Genomic DNA, 17,388 nt, shown 5'->3' on the forward strand with positions numbered 1-17,388 from the left:
AAGGGATTGAGACTAAAACTGCGTGTGTGTGTGTGACTGCATTAAGTGTGCATTACAGCATGCAGTCACATTTATGAGATTTACCAATGACTCATGTTTAACAGAGTTGAATCTGCCAACCCATGCCAGTACATTACTGGACATGTTAGATCCGTGTGGTTGGTCTTGTACACTTGAAACAGTCGCTCTCTGTGTGTGTGTGTGTGTGTGTGTGTGTGTGTGTGTGTGTGTGTGTGTGAGAAAGAGAGAGAGAGAGTGTTTAAATGAGAGAGGCGGAGGGAGGGTATGTGTGTGTACAAGGGAAAAGAGGGATTGCATCTGGCTTTGGGGGCTTCCCTATTAACAGCTGGGACAAACCTTAACGCTGGATTAACAACAGTATCCACAGAGAGAAAGAGCGAGCATGAAGTGAAGAGTGCAGAGAGGACTGGGGATGAAACCAGGACAGAAGATAAGAGGGAGCATGTAAACAATGTGAAAACAGAAATATATCTAATGGCCTGATGATATCATAAGACCACAGGTGCACACGTTTGTCTCTCAAATCCATTCTTCCTGACTAAGCTCTTCATTCACAAGAGGGGGAAAATTATTTTTAGCGTTTACAAGAGAGACAATTTTACAAAGAATTACATTTTCAGATGCTACTCGCTGAACGCCAACATTAAATGTCTATAATATATGCTCAATATGGCACAAAATAAATAGATTTTTTTGTTTGTATGTGCTGTTTTGGTGGTGGTTTGTGTGTGTTTGGGGCAGGCCATCTGCCAATGTGAGTGGCGAGAGTATGTATGACTGAGCACGTGCAGAGAGTCATGCCTGTGTACGAAAATCTCTAGAGAGCCGGGAGCCTCGGCTCATCAGCCCGTCCCTTGACACGCGCGCACACACACACGTATATACACAAAACACCACATGTAAAGACGTATGCACAGATGCAGATGTGTGAATGTATGTGCACACGCACACACATTTTGTAATCCGATACGCACATGCATGCAGCACAAGAAGCGAAAGTGCACATGAAAAAATAAAAAGACACTCTGCAGGAATATACAAACGCACTCGCACACTGTCACTGATCCCATCCTCACATCTCTACACATGCGCAACCAGAACTGCAATCACCCACGCTCCCTCTCCCTCACGTGTGCTCCACTGCTCTACTTTCCATCCACTGGAACTGGAGAGGAGAGGGCTCATCGGGCCAGCACCCTTTCACACGCGCACACGCACACACAGGGAAAAACCATAGAGGTACACACACACAGAATGATGCAGAAATAAACACAAAAGCATGCATGCACAGTAATATGTATATATGAACACATACTCATGCAGGTCTGCCTGCAGATATGCAAATTTCAGTTTACAAACACAAGCAAACAAAAACACACACACTAATCTGCAGTTTGGGATGAACACACATGCATATACAATTACCACAGTATGTGTGTGTGTGTGTGTGTGTGTGTGTGTGTGTGTGTGTGTGTGTATATATACACAAATGTGGGCGGAAAGGGCTCATGAGGCTTGTCGATAAACATAAACACATAAAGAAAAAAATTAATCAGGTTTCAAAAGTTTATAGCTTCACTTTGGCTGCAGAGACTAAAAACTTTCTTCCTAACCTTTAATAGACCTACAGAATCCTAATTAATTTTTATCCACTAACACAGAGGTTTTCAAACTGTGCGGGATAGCTGAAGGGGGGCAAGGAGAGGGAGAGACGTGATGCAAAGATACTGCTGGGGACTGAAATGCAATTAAGGTACTTTAAAAACCCAAGTGTCTGAATGCCGTAAGTTCTTTGAATCATAGCTCAATCAAATCTGAATGCTGAGAAAGGATACACATATTTTTGTGACTTACACCTCCCAAAGATATCACTGTCTCTGGTGTCCACTGCAAATAAATGTCTATAAATGTGCTTAGAAATGATACAAAAAGATGCTCCTTATATCTCAAGAACTTGCCAACGAATTATCAAGTTTTTAAGTATTCTTCACTATCAAAGTAATTCAGAGATAGTTGTTTGCATATCCATGGGTAAATTGCAAACAGGGACTACTAATAGGTAATTCTGCATATTTTTAATGGTGTTAATTGCACCTGTTGCTTTACTGGGGACAATTTCAGTGACAATGCTTACACTACAACACTAAAGATCAAAAGACCTTTTCGAGTTCAACCGTGCTGAGAAAATAAATCCGTGTTGCCAAGCAAGTTCAACACTTCATGTCCATGTTTTATGTAGCAAATACATAAATAAATAAATACACATGAGAATGCTAGAAATAGAAAGTGCAGATTGGACTGAATCTATGTTGAAAATGTCAGAAATTAAGTGGATACCTTCAAAGTGAGCCTCCTTTTTCAGTGTCTTTTTAAGCTTTGCCTTTTACTGTACACCAACGTGTGAAATAGAAAAGGGAGAGTGTGAAAAGAAAGGGAGAATAAAGTGGATTGGTGTAATCCACTTTATCCTGGCACAAAAGGTTCAAACAGCAATGAAAACATGCACACATCGAAACAAAGAGAGACAAGGAGAGACACACACACGCACAGGCAGTCAGTACACAATGTTACTGAGTATTAAAGAAATATAAAAACATTTCACAGACTCTGAGAAATAAGGCTTGAGCTTATGTGTATGTGTGTGTGTGTGTCTGTGTTCTAATATGAATGTTCCCCTGAGGCCGCCTTCCCGGCAGGCGTCCAAGCTTCCCGGTAATGGAGCAGGGGAGAACGCTCCACAGCAGGAGCCAGGGACAACCAATCAATGTCAATGAATGTCTCTCTCTCTCTCTCCTCTCTCTCTCCTCTCTCTCTCTCTCTCTCTCTCTCTCTCTCTCTCTCTCTCTCTCTCTCTCTCTCTCTCTCTCTCTCTCTCTCTCTCTCTCTCTCTCTCTCTCTCTCTCTCTCTGTCTCTCTCCCTCCATCTCTGCATTAAACCAGCTCAGGATGATGTCATGAAATGAGCCTCTCCACCATGTCGGGTGGGTGGGTACTCAGTCATATGTTTTCCAGTGTAGGTGGGGATTCCTTGAAAATGTGGGCTTGCATGATGCTTACAAAAATATGAAAATGCTCTGTTTGGCTCGAATGTGCTTGAAACCGAGCACAAAAAAAAATCTGAATGAATCAAACTGCACTTTGTACAAAACTAGCACTTCATTCAGAAGATACACCTCATGTACAAATGACAGGATCCGAAAAACACGTAAATCACCTGTTTCCTGTGCATGTTCATGTTTCCCTTCTCCTTGTATGAGCTGGGCGTAACAACAGTGGAGCAGCTACTGCTGCAGTTTGGCTGCACACAACTGGTAACATAGGTATCTGCTGCAGTTTGCAGCATTACCAAGAACAAAAAGAGGAGCAGGTCTACTTCTGCACACAGTCCAAGCTACCATAGGGAGACATACAGAAGGAAAGAGAGGGAGATGAAAGGGGTGGGGGGAGGTACACACATGACATGAAGTAAAAATCTTAAGCGATGCTCAAGTAACATTGTTCCTAGAGCTGTAAGAAAAACAATCTCACAGTGGTGTTTGTTGTATGCCTGAAATTTTTGACTCAAAAGCAGGTGTAACTAACAACACATATGCTATTGATGTTAGTAGTTGCACCTGTGCTTTTCCTGCTTTGACAAGTCAAAATGTCTGCCAGGAGAAACATATCACTTCACTGAAATTTGTGTTTAGGGAGCTTTAAAGCAAGACTAAGTTTTCCTCTCACAAATGGAAAAAGGAAATTCACCTGAAACAAGTTCAATACACTCAGCAGTTTTGCTTCTACACCCTCAGCTGGTCTGGTCTGACCTGTAGCTTTTCGTGGCGAATATTTGTGTCAATGGACTTTTCTGTGTAACTGGCGTTACTCTACACTGACTTCATTATTCTGTTTGCGCTACTTTAACACTACATATCATGTAGACAACACTTAACATTTAATAAATGTAGTGGTTTTAATCAGTAATCAAGTAAAACAAGAAGTAAACCCACTGTGTCAATTTGTGTAAATGTGAAATGTAATTGCAATTGAAAACCGTGCAACAAATACAACAGTTCGGCTTCAACAGCGGCACATGTTGAAGCATCTTCTTGTTTTGTTACGCTGAAAGTTGCATCCTTCAAGCCATGAGCAAACTACACGATTTAAAGCCTGATTGCCACCAGAAATGGGTCATGACAAACTATATTCAAGATGAAGAAGAGTCTGGATTGATGTGGCAGGGCCGGTCACCACAGACAGCAAGAAGTGAAAACTCTTATGACTCCTTGGGCTTATTAAAACCCCATTTCTACATCCACAGACAATCTCCAAAACGCATACTGGCTGCAAAACAAACCAGTTCTTAGTTTAAGCAAAGTTTACATTTGGGGAATAAATTATGAAAACAAACGGTCTGCAGCAGACACAAGAAATTCCCTTCTTCCAAAAGTTTTAAAAGCACAGCTTTAACTCTTCAGGCAAAGTTTTTCTTGTTGCACAGAAGAATGACTTGGCTTTAATTCAGATCCTCTTACTAATACACTGACACTATGCAGAATTTACCAAACTTGTAAACTAGGCTAAAATTACAGACCTTGCATTATCAACAATCTCCACTTCAGTTCCTTTGAGCAAAAAAAAAACAAAACTCCAGGGACACTGTTCTTCGGCTGACTCTGCACTTTAACTGCCCAGTGGAGAAGGAAAAAGAAAAAATCTCTGTGTATCACCTTAAACCACAGATTTATATTCACTTCTTTCAAAAGGACTGAAAAATAAGCCTCAACATTTACCTGAAAACTAGAACTTGCCTCTTCGAACCAGCCCAAGGACTGGTCTTTACCTCTTTAAACAGGACTAAAGGTTAGCAATTAAAAGTGTTAGTCTGAGATGATATCCAACGAAAGAGTCGCCATAGCAACAGTAAGAGTGATTCACAGAGCGTGTCAGGCTGTGAAATAAATTTCACACTTCAGTGCACCACGACCTCGACTGTGAGATTTTGTTTGTGTGCATGTGTGTGCATGTGTGTGTGTGTGCAACAAAAATAAAACTGTATTTGTTGTTACACCTATTGTACCATGATTCTATATACAGTATGTGTGTCTTTGATGCAAAGCAGCGATGACTGTGTGAAGATGTTTTTTTTGTGTGTGTGATTTTTGCAGCACTTTCTGATGCATTTGATCTGTTTGCTCTGTGCAGGTTTCTCCCTTTGTATCTTATTATCTTAACATACTTCAACATGCATGTGTCTAGTTTGCTACCAAGCTAACATGAAATCTACTGATGTGAACTTTGTCACTAATGAATTTTTTTTTTTTACCTCAGCATGATCGCTTTTGTTAGGGAACACCCTCAAAGCAGATTTTAGATCAAAGTGCGTCCCACTTTTGTCCCTCCCCTCCTCTCTCCCACCTTCTCTTTCTCCCTCTCCTCTGCTACTCTCTTCCCCATCGGTCTCACACTAGCGCACTGCTCATTAGCTTTCTGTCAGTCTTGGTTTCCGTCTCCTACGCCTTCTCTTTTCCCTCCTCTTTTTCTCTTTCTCCTGTGCTGCCATGCAGTTTTCCCTTTTTTTCTTTTCCCCCTCCCTTCAATCCCTTCTTCACTGTGTGTGAACTTAGCAAAAGATTCTTCAGGGATCTCCTCCCTTCTCATCACCCTCTCCTTCACTCAGGCCATTTTCCTGCTTATTCAGAGCCATTCTCACTTTCGTTCCTTTCTTCACGCTTTTCTTTCTCTCTTTTATCTGTCTCCGTCTGTCCCCTTTTTTTCATTTTGTAAGAATGTTTTCTTGCAAGGAATGAAAGTAGGCTCTGAACCCACCTCCCACTTTCCTGCAAAACACAGACATACACACACACATAAACAGGAATCGTGACTGCTGTACCCATACAAGCCACAGTGAGAGAGCAAAAATACACCAGCGCGGAGGACTATTGACTTCTCTGTGATTACACACATACACACTGATATTTGCACACATGCACAACACTCGGGAGTGCAGAAGAAAGACAATATGAACACAATCACACATCATCCGTCTCCACACAGCCCTGAGCATAGAGCAGGTGAGAGAAACGAAAGTGGAAAAGAGGGGAAAACGGAGTGAGAGGCACAAGTGAGAAGAAGAGATGGTGTGAAGAGAAGCAGATGATAAGGAGCGAGAAGGAACTTGACTCTCTTACTGTAATGGCTTTCAAACAGGGCTGCATCGTGAGTTCAGCTTCACTTCTTTTGAACGGAAGTCCAATCCTCCCATCTGTCCCCCAAACACACTCACTGATCCTTCTTTAATACTTCCTTCTGTTAGAGGAAAACACCCAGGACACTGTCTGCTTTTTTGTGCATGTGTGTCTATTGTCAGACGCCGACTTTAAAAACTTGGCCCACATACAGCAGAGTATATGCCTTTGTTTATTTTTTGAGTCAAGCTTGTCCTTGGTTAAGCTTGTCACATTAAAACCTGAGTTGATTTGGGGAAAATCAAAAGATCCTATAAATACTTCGATCTGATAACATTTTTCAGGCATCATCTTCTCTTGGGGGTACATTGTTTGTCTGAACGAACCAAACAGTAAATGTATTCAGTGCAAATCCCTTTATTTCAAAGGGACATCTATTTTACCTAGTTACTGCACAGTGCTGTTTCAAACACAGGTGGCACACAAACGAATTCAAGGTAGCACATAACTCAGACTGTAACTAACTACCAACCACAACACTGCATGGTTCTCGAATGTCCAGCCACTTTAAGGGGAACATCACACCGATTGGCTGCTTTGAGAACAAGGACATTACATAATGTGATGATAAGATAGAACAGGATAGAATTCTGTATATTTTTTAACTTGTCAAATGCCACCAAACCAGGCCCCCTGCCCACATGACATGATGCCAAATCATCAGCAAAACACTCTGCTGGTAGTCTAGTGATGGCAACTTCATTTAGAGAAGCATTCAGCTTAAAAGCAGCATGATATTTTCATTTGTGTGTAGTTTTTCTTCAGAATAAATTTGCTAGCTGCATCCATTAAATGATTCACACAATCTGACCTTTTACAAAACCGCATTTACTGTAATTATATATTCAGTCTGTGTATGAAGCCTAAACTACACATGTAATTGCAAAATAAACTTTGAATTAAAACCCGTTTAGCGTCGATCCAAATGCGGCGGTGAGTATATCATGAGTAATTCTTCGCCATTCAGAGCTCGGGAGTCACCTACTTCAGTTGATAGCGGTGTTCTCTTGTCTTAGTGTGTCAAGGTCAAGCATGGCTAATGGCCAAAACATAATCATTGTCACATTTACACAGTGGTGGTTAGAGCTGCAGCTGGCAGCTGAAGGGCACTCAACGTCGTGTAAGTCAACTGATGGACTGCGGAGATGAAGTGGAAACGTAAAGTGCCACTATTACCGATTTCACTGTCATGGATACGGATAAACTCTTGTTGTAGCAGAGCATTCAAACCATCACAGGCATGTAGGGACTCGTGGTTTGCATAGTACTGATGAGTAAAGGACAGATCAATAAAACTGGACCAATCTATAGAATATACATTTTTTCAAGCTGACCTTTTGTTATATGCATCACTGCTATTCCAGTCTTCCAAAACAAATCATCTTCCAACTCCGACAGAAATGAATCAGGCTATGGAAGTTGCTTAGTGTTACTCGTTTGGAGCTAACCAGACACAGCCTCGCATACTGTTGTCAAGAACCACTGTATGTCTGGAGGACATGGTAACAAATATGAGCACACCGCAGGTGATTGATACAAATTGGAGGCCAGAATGGTTGGGCTAGCAGATCAAACACAGTGTGGTACAGCAGGTCAGAATTAGGGTTGAATGTTTACTCGTGACTGCTTTCCAGGAATACATTTTTTTTGGCAGAGTCAGATTTTTAAAATTAAGCCAACCATATGCACATCTGTTGACCCTGTGTACTCTGACTTGGGGATGGTGACCTGCAAGTCTGATTAAGCAACTTGTTGAACAGCCTACGTAGTTTTTTGTTTACTGTCGTTTGGTTATATTTTCAAAAACTCTGTGAAACACCTGGACTGTAAGGTACCATTTTGCATCACACTGAACCTAACTGAAAACACATTAATGCAGCTGAAACCTGATCTCCTTACATTATAACTAATAATGGTATCTGAAGGTTGGACTTGAGTATTTAGCTAGGTTTGGGGGGTTTGGGGGAAGATTTAGGGAGCGTTTTGAATACACAAACACACAAGCACACACAGAAACACAAGAGGGTTTATGCTAAAAATTCCAGATCCCCACAAGTATTTTTCATGGAAAACTGAACTGATTTTGGTGAGAATTCCCAGCAAACCCCGGGATCTTAATCTACAAAATATTAAACCCTAGTGAAGATTCACAGACTTTTATCGATACCTCTGTAAGTGCTTGGTGAATGAAGCAGGCCGTCTGAGGGGACACTTCCCAAGGTGACTTCTCTTCCACCATGATGGCGTCCAGCGTGGCCTTCTCGAGGACGACATCAAAGGACGTGTTGGGGAAGCATAGCTGGCGTACGTCCATCTGATGCCAGGTCATACCTGGGCAGTCGCTGTACCTGTCGGTCATTGTACTGATGCAGACCGAGGAGTAATCTATGTTGGTGATCGAATGGTAGCCCGCACTGTACATGTCGCCGCTCATGCTGCTGTTTCCACAACCTGAAGGGAAAGAAATGAGAGAGAAAGAGAAGGACAGAAGTTAAAATAGAGACATGTTGGGTGAGCAAAAAGATGCCGTTCTAAGCATCATGTCTAAAGAAAACCAGATACCTCTCATCACCTGCCCAATACCATCTAACTGGGCCAAAGGCTCGTACTCCAATGGGACAATGACCCAAGCACAGAGCCAACATAACTCAAGAGTGGCTTAGGGACAACTCTGCGAATGTCCTTGCGTGGCATGAACCCAATCGAACATCTCTGGAGAGACCTGAAAATGGCTGTCCACTGACAGTCCCCACCCAACCTGACACAGCTTGAGAGGATCCGCTGAACGGCCGAAAATCCCCAAATCCAGTTGTGCAAAGCTTGTCACGTCATACCCAAAAACCTACTTGAGTGCATTTTGATGAGGGAGAAAAACTGAATTGAAATGATTTTAGCATAAGGCTGCAACATAACTGAATGCACTGTATAAAGTGTGTTTGGGGGGGATGCAGCCTATTCTGACATGACACAGGCTCCAAACTGATCGTCACAGCAACAAGGCTTTAACTTGTAGCTCATCACTGGGTGACAGATGGATGAAAGCCAAGGAGAGAAATAAAAAGAGGACCAAAGAAAAGTGAAGATAACCTCTCTGCAGCGAGACAAGATGAAAATAATCTACTGAACGCAGCATCTCACCTTTTGGATCAGATGACTCATAGATGGTATAGATGGAGGAGGAGTGGGTGGAGAAGAAAAGGCACAAGAAAAGAGGGAAAGATAGGAGTAGGAGGAAAACTAGGGGGGAGGCACATACACTAACCTGATAGACATTTTCTGTTTCAGTAAAGGTGAGGTTCTTCTATGCGAGCCTTAAAATTGTCATATTACACTTTAAAGTGCGTATGTTCACATGTCTGTGAATTATGGGTATCTGCCTGAGAAGGGGGACAAAGTGAGACAGTTGGGGCTGTGACTTCCGGCAGCACGTTGGCATTGACACCTCGGTTGCAAACGTGTGGCTGGCGCTTGTTATCACCTTACTGCTTCCACTAATTACCAGCCCTCCAAAAGTATGCATGTGTGCATGAGTGTGTGTGTGAGACAGATTCAGCCTAACACACTAAACAACACATTTGTAACCTATTTAGATGTGTGTGTTGGTGCCGTACATGTAGAAACCTCATGTTGTACAATCATAGCAGACATTAATTCACACGTACAGACATACATGGGAAACCGAAAGACAGTAGATGTGAGATAAAAACTGATGAAAACAGAATTAAAGTGACAAGGAGAGGAAAAATGTGGCCACAGATACATCAAAACATTGTGCAGCAAGAGAATCCAGTGCCACATACACTCCACCAGCGATATCAGTCTGCTTTTGCACACAAATGTGCGTGTGTTGTGTGTTTTAGACAACAGAGGGTTGGAGCTGTGCCGTCCCCCGATGGCTCTCTCTGTGATGCTGGCTTCAAAACAAGAGAGGAACTATGTCAACGCTGCTTGTCAGACTCAAATAGTTGAACACTTGCTTTATGGATGGCTGGAATATGAGAGAATGTGCCAGAATTGAATTACACAAGCTCCACAGGTTATTTTAGATGAGTTTAATCTTACTATGTGTGTGCCAAAAGCAAGCAACAGCTTCGGAAAATATGGAGGAAAGGCGACTTCACAAACAAGGTATGAGTTATAGCAACACTTGAAAATTCCTTCCACTCAAAAAGGGTCAGAAACAGCATAAAAATGTTGGCATCATACTTTATGGAAACAAACACAACCCTTTTGCAACCACTCTTCAATTTAGGGTCAAAATGAGGATCTATAGCCCCAGTTTCATGCCCACATTTGGTGTTCTGCAGAGTGGGTTAAATCATTCCTGCACTCCACTCTCCGATCCCCAAGCAAGCTAGACATTGTTTCCAAAGGGCTCTCCCCGCTGACACAGCTGTGTGTGTGTGAGTGTGTGTGTTTTCTTTTTCCACGTACTCGGCTCTGAGGAAGGGGTGTCACATGACAGCTCATTCCTAGGGGTTGTCACGACAATTATAGTTGCCAGGCTGTCATCAAGGACACTACTCTTATTTTGGGTCAGTGACATCAGATGGTGCCCCCCGCAACCTATGACCTTTACGCTCATCAAGCTGCCCGCGCATGTGCACACACACACACACACACACACATACACAGCCAAAGACGAGCTCTAACAAGGTGCACTGCACATTCAGATCCCAGTTTGTGTTTGTGTGTACCCTGTGTGTTTATGTGACAAGGGTTTATTCAGGATACCAGGCCAGCTCAGGCCAATCTGGAGCCTGGAGTCTGTTTTTCCTCCAGCTGGAAGCGAGTAAGCTAAAATCTACTGATAGCCAGAGAGCGTATCCTAACTGGATTTTCCAGAGCGGCAGAGAGGGCGACTAAAGTTAGAGGTGTCATATCACATCGTTCTGCTGGCTGTGTGAGTGTATGTGTATGTGTGTGATGGAAAATTTGAGTCCTGGTCTTAAAACGTATCATACCACACATAACAAATCTGCAAAAACAAACTGTGGGGAACATCTGTCATCCGTTTGTGACATGTGTAAACTGTTTGTTAGTCATGTTTGCCTCTCTGTGTCCATTTACACAGGACATTCTGCACAAACAAGATTTTTTAAAATAGGAGAAGAAGCGCACCAGCTGCTAGGTCAGAGAGGAATGTTGTCCAAACATGGAGGTGGTTCCTTCCTGCAGACTCAGAGATGCTCTGTCCAACAATGGTACCGGATTGTATGTCTGACCTGACAAAGCCTTTGATATTCACGGAGAAGCTTAACATGTGACTCTCACAGATGTGGAGACTCACTGCTTTGAGGTAATCCACTGGAATAACGCAGCATTCCACTGCTGCTCGCAAATGGCCGGGTTACTAAGCGTGAGGGAAAGGGCCGCAAAACAGCATTTTCCTGAGAGACAAAACTGTTTCACCAAATTGGAAGGCTGAGATGGTTCTATTGGGTTTTATAAAAAAATTAAAGGCACCTGTTGATGTATCTATAATTTTCCACAAATAACACCACTTTCCTACAACAAATCATCAAGCTGGCAAGGAACCATGGGTACTCACCTCATTTATAGCACAGGTATACAGGATAATGTTACAGCAGAGTGTGCACTGGTTGATGTAAACTCTGAACTGTACTTTAATGACTACATGAAATGTTTGCAAAGCTTGTTTTCCACCTCAGAAGCGCTGTTCCATCAAATTATCTGGATTTCCATTTATGCTTCATACAAAAATGTGTACAAAATAAAGCAGTCACTTCTTAATTTGGACTACAGCAAAAATGTCTAAGATTTATGTTCTTTTATAGTAACTTCATTACTTTAGAGTCAGGCTCCTTGACCTTTGAGCCATCTGCTGACCTCTCTCCACATAAACAGTGACTCTCTAGAGTCCATCTATGGTCAGGAGGGGTAGTGGGTGGGGAACCCCTGCGAGTTAGCCAACAGTGTAAAATATCAAAGCTGCTATCTCTGAGGAGAGCCGAGCACAGCAGTGGAAACTCCATGATGTCAGAGGCATTCACGGTATTCATTCACATCCCAGATTGGTTTAGACACATTAAGGATGGGGAGAGCAGCCAGGACTGATGAAAGGTGATGTCCACACGCGCTCGAGCAACACCACCCCCGCACGCCCAGCCGGCTCTGGGCTAGCCCGACGTAAACTGATGCCATGGTGACGCTTCACAGAGTTCAGCTGCATCTACTGTAAATGTCAACAAGTGAAAAGTGCCTTGTGGAGCCTTGTTTTTGTATGTGATTGTATACATGTACATACACATTAATCACGTGGCTGTATGTGAGTGAGTTGAGCTGATGAATGTGTGGATGCGGTATGTTATCAGTCCAAACAGTAACCAGACACTTGAATGTTAAGCAAGCGTGAACTGCTTTAAATAAAAATGGAGATGGAAAATAATTTACCATCGTGACATCATTGGCAGCTGCTGAAGCAAATGTTGATGCAGTTTTGTGCACAATGTGTGATTAACTTTGACTGTGAGTGGTCGCGTCAGATCACAAGAAGCCTGCACGTGTCTCTGTGCTTGTGTGTGTGTGCGCATCGGGACAATGATGCAAGTCGACAGTGTCATACTGGGCCTTGTTTTAACCAATTATGTCTTGTTATCTTCCCTCTAAGTCATAGTCCAGTGTTTTCTGATTAATTAAGCATAAATGTGTATGTGATAAGAATTTCTGGACATTTACACACAATCATGGTCTTTAATTTGTTTGACTTGTATAGACTCTTAAGATGGAGTATTCCTGTCAAGCTTGAGAAATGAGCATGCTTGTTTGTTTGAAGCGTACTGACCCCATTATTGATCTGTATTAACAATTTCAGCTGAGTTTCTCACAATTTTCAAGAGATGTGCTGACTGCAAAGAGCCTTTTTCAGCTTGTTTTGGCCTCACATTGAGACAGAGGACAGCGAAGATTCAGGAAGGATGGAGGGGAGGTAGAGGTGGAGGGAATAAAGGAAGATAAGACACTGGAAGAGAGAGGGGACACAAGGAGTAATAAAAATTAAAGAAGAGTGAGAATGAAAGTCATGAATGGAGAAAAAGAAAGCAAAAGAGGCCAAAATAAAATGGAGAGAAGAGGAAACAATAAAATGAGCAAAGGAAGAATCTTTTCTGCCACAAAAAAAAGCATGGCAGAAAACCAGAATGAAGGGAGAGCTGAGAAAACTAGTACAATGAGATAAGAGAGAGAAAGGTGGAGATGAAGATGGAAAAAGACAGAGGAGAAATAAGCAAAGGAGAGATGGGAAAAGAGATGGACGACGGGGTGAACAAACCAGCTTCATCTCGATGGAGCTGAGCATCTCTCACTGGATATATACAAAATCCTTTCCCCTATTCTAAACGTCTTCATATTACACTTTGTACTTGTACACACAGCACATGACAAACTAGCAGCCATTTACGGTGATCTAAACACACAAATGGCTGTGTGGTTAAGCATGTGTGCATTTTGTCTCTCACACACCATCTCTGCATCTTCACTACATATAGATACATCTTTATTTTCATGTTTTTCAAAGCAGTTACAGATGCTCCAGAGAAGTTGCATCAGCAGCGAAGCCAGATGAAAATTCTCTTAAAAAAAAAAAAAAAAAAAGCTCTGCTTTTCCAGTAAGCTCCCCTCAAAAGTCTCTTCTTCCCTCCACTCACAAAAGCAACCTCAGTTACATAACTGGGTATACGAGATAATTAGCGACTGAATAATTAAGCGTGTGCCCATGACAGTGTGACTGTTTGATGGAGTGTGAGCCTGTGTGTGTGTGTGTGTATGAGAGATGGAGGACTTTTGGAAGGACTCCATTGTATGAATCTGCCTCGCTGTAGTGGCATGCAGCCTGAAGCTTCTCTCAGATCCAAAACACCAACAGGCACCAGGAACGGGGGCTTAGTAGATGGCAGGGAGAACAGGGAGCCATCTTTTCTCACTTTTTTAACCAGAACTAACAGTTATTAAAAGCCACCCACCACCATCTTTATATTACTATTTATGCCTTGTTACCTTTCCTGCCAGAATTTGAAACAATACCACGAGTTCAGCATTCGCTGCACATAATTTTTTTTTTTAAACTGGGAGCCTAAATGCTTTATACTTCACCCTCTGCTCAAAGAAAAACACTCAAATGTGGAAGCTGCAGCACTACAGTCCGCATTTAAAACCCTCTCTGTCCTTAGCCGGGTCAAACAACGGCCGAAAAAACCTACTGTGCCGTGGCGAAAGCCTGGAGATCGAGAATGATGGATAGAGCACTAACATGAAGAGTGGGCAGCTGTCAGACAAAGTGGGCGAGCTGAGAGCAACAGGGGTGACGAAGAGTGGGAGCGAGAGAGGGAGGCAGACGGACAGAAAGTGTGTGTGGTAGAGAGCCCAAATGATGCAATTTGATCTGTCCTCGATGTGTAACTGAAGAACTACTGGGGGCACACACACACACACACATGCACGCACGCACGCACGCACACACACACACACACACAGACAAAGCGTGAGTCAGGTGTGTCACTGCAGATCAGGTCCTTGTAAAGGACAATGTTGTGATCCGTTATACTTCCAGGAACAACAACAAATGATCCTCCCTGAAAATAATAAAAATAATGGCACAGTAAAACAAGTAGATCGGTAACCACGATCACAATAAACTATTTATACAGCATGTCTAGTAGCTATTGTGTCCATATCTGTCTCCCACCCAGTTTTCAGCCCACTGAAGTGGCTGCACAAAACTCTCAGCGGATCCATCAACGCCCCACACAGCGTATCAAAGTATACTCATCATCGCATCGTGGCATCCCAGTCACAAATACACATGGATGACAAATTACATTTCTACTGACTCCACTAGAGGGATGGAACACAAGATATTTCCTCATTTGGTGTTTTGATGATGGTAGTTGAGGACAGCTACACCAAAATCTCCCATAGGTGTTCAATAGAGTTATGCTCAAGTGACAGCAAGTGGAAGGAGATGTCAGTTATGAAAGTTATGGAGGTCAGTTATGGAAGTATTTTTATCTATTTTTTTTTTTTTTTCCAAAAACATGTTTGCATTAGTGGGAACAGAATTTTAAGCAAACTGACTAGATATTTCTAAGCAAAACACACATTGGGAGTCGTAGTTACCTTATTTACTTGTGCTTTTATGTACATGGACCTGTAACTTTGACTTTTAAATCAATTGCCCATCGTTTGTACAAATGATCCAAACCCGAGGGTTTCATGCACATCGAAGCCTTGAAAGGGCTCCATTCAATATCCTTCTCATTTTATTTATTCAAGTTTTTCGGTTACTAAAGTTGCTCAGTGTGTGCTACAGTGCAGTGTATCCCAACTGTACAATGAATCTGACACATGAGGGGTTCACATTATGTAAATAAGCCAGTATTTCACCTCAGGAGCAAACCCAATACCAGCTTTCTCTGTTAGTTTCAGTGGCCACAGTGTGGCGTCTTATCGCTGCAGTGGAAAAATCCATATTGTCACAACCTTTGTCAGGTCATACAACCTGCATGAGTTACACTGAACCGGAAAAGCTTGTCCTGGCCTGTTTGCTTGCACATTTGTGTTAACAGCTGTGTCTGTCAACAGCTTTCCCATCTCACTCCCCTTGATATTTATTATGGCTGCTGAGTCAGTTGCAGAGGCACCAATATTTATTTTTCCATGAGGGTGTTCTAGCAAGAAAGTACGTGCCTGTGTTTGTGTGTTTGTGTGTTTGTGTGTGTGTGTGTTCTCTTTGACTGGCAGTGTTTTAATCTGTCAGTCAGTCCCTGGTGTAGCAGCAGAGAGGAAGGTCATGATTCAGCAAGAAACTGTGAGTGCGTGAATGTGAGTATGTGCAATCAGATTCCCAGGAAATATTTCTCTGCTCCCTTTAATCTGACTAATCCTCCTCACCTGTACTGTGACCTGTACACACACACACACACACACACACACACACACACACACACACACACACACACACACACACACACACACACACACACACACACACACACACACACAGAGCAGACAGAAACAACCACAGCAGAGGTACAGATGTACTGTATGTAGATAGAAGAAAAAAGGTGCTTTTTGTTTTTCTTCCATTTCCATAACAGCCCCCACTAACATGCTGTATAAAGCTATACGATGCAAGACTTGCAGAGACACCACTGTCACTGTCAGGTACTTCCCTGTAACTGCGTGCAATGAGGATTCGGTGCAGACCTCTGCAGCAGGAAGACACAGCACAGCATAACAGTAAAGATTAGGCAAAGTCAGAGAGATAAAGTCTGTGAAATAAGACTGCGAAGGCACGGAGACGAGCTGACAAAGATCCCTCGCAGATTTTGATGGCAATTAGCACAAGTTAGATGTTACAATGACATTTACTGCGAGAAGAACTGCAGATTTCGTCAGCCTTTTCTTCTAAATTTGTGTGTGAGGTAAGATTTAAATGAGGCCAAAACTTGGGAAAAATCTCAGCATCCCAGTAAGTGTAAATTTGGTGGATAGTCTAACACATGCTGTGAACAAGAACACAAATAAATACACACAGAGACATGCGCGCACAGATACGCACACACTGTTGTGTAGAGGGGGAAGAGAAAGTAACAGCAGTATGGGCATTTTCAATTAGCCACCTACCAAGACCACGTCTGTGACAAAATGAAATGGCCGAAAAAGCACAGGTACTCTGAAGTTTTAAACACACGCACACACACGCTCAGTGTGAGCCTCCCTAACATTATGCCTCAAACACGCACACAAACACTTAACACACACACATACGCACAGAGGCTCAAACTTGACTAGTTCATTTTCTGCCTGGTTGGCAGGCAAGTTTGTCAGTTCAAGGTGCCTGCGTCTATATGTAAATGGCTCTGTTGCCTGACCTTGGTGTGATTATGCAGTATGGATCAGGTTTTACAGATGAGGGCCGGCCCAGTGTGGGAGCTTTATGGCTGACCAAGCATATTGATCCCTGCAGGAGGAAATAGCATGTCTCTCTGCAGTGTCATTGTGCCATAGTCTGATCTGAGTGTGAGGTCTCAATAAAGGGTGCTGCTGCTGGAAATTCAAGGCCCCTGACAACAGCTCACTCAGAGCACTGAAACACTCAGGGACCCTAAATCATTCAGCA

At 42.7% G+C, this 17,388-nt stretch overlaps 1 protein-coding gene across 2 annotated transcripts in view; it reads right to left on the reverse strand.

The window, feature by feature from the left end:
- The window catches only part of ece2a (endothelin converting enzyme 2a), a 65,241-nt gene that overhangs the window by 24,609 nt on the left and 23,244 nt on the right, over window positions 1-17,388 (reverse strand). For both annotated transcript variants that reach the window (XM_041055497.1, XM_041055498.1), the window contains exon 3: window positions 8,416-8,699. In XM_041055497.1, the coding sequence (XP_040911431.1) occupies window positions 8,416-8,699 (284 nt within the window). The remainder of the gene's footprint in view (window positions 1-8,415; window positions 8,700-17,388) is intronic.

Source organism: Toxotes jaculatrix, chromosome 14 (genome assembly GCF_017976425.1).
Source record: "Toxotes jaculatrix isolate fToxJac2 chromosome 14, fToxJac2.pri, whole genome shotgun sequence".
NCBI classification, from domain to species: domain Eukaryota; kingdom Metazoa; phylum Chordata; class Actinopteri; family Toxotidae; genus Toxotes; species Toxotes jaculatrix.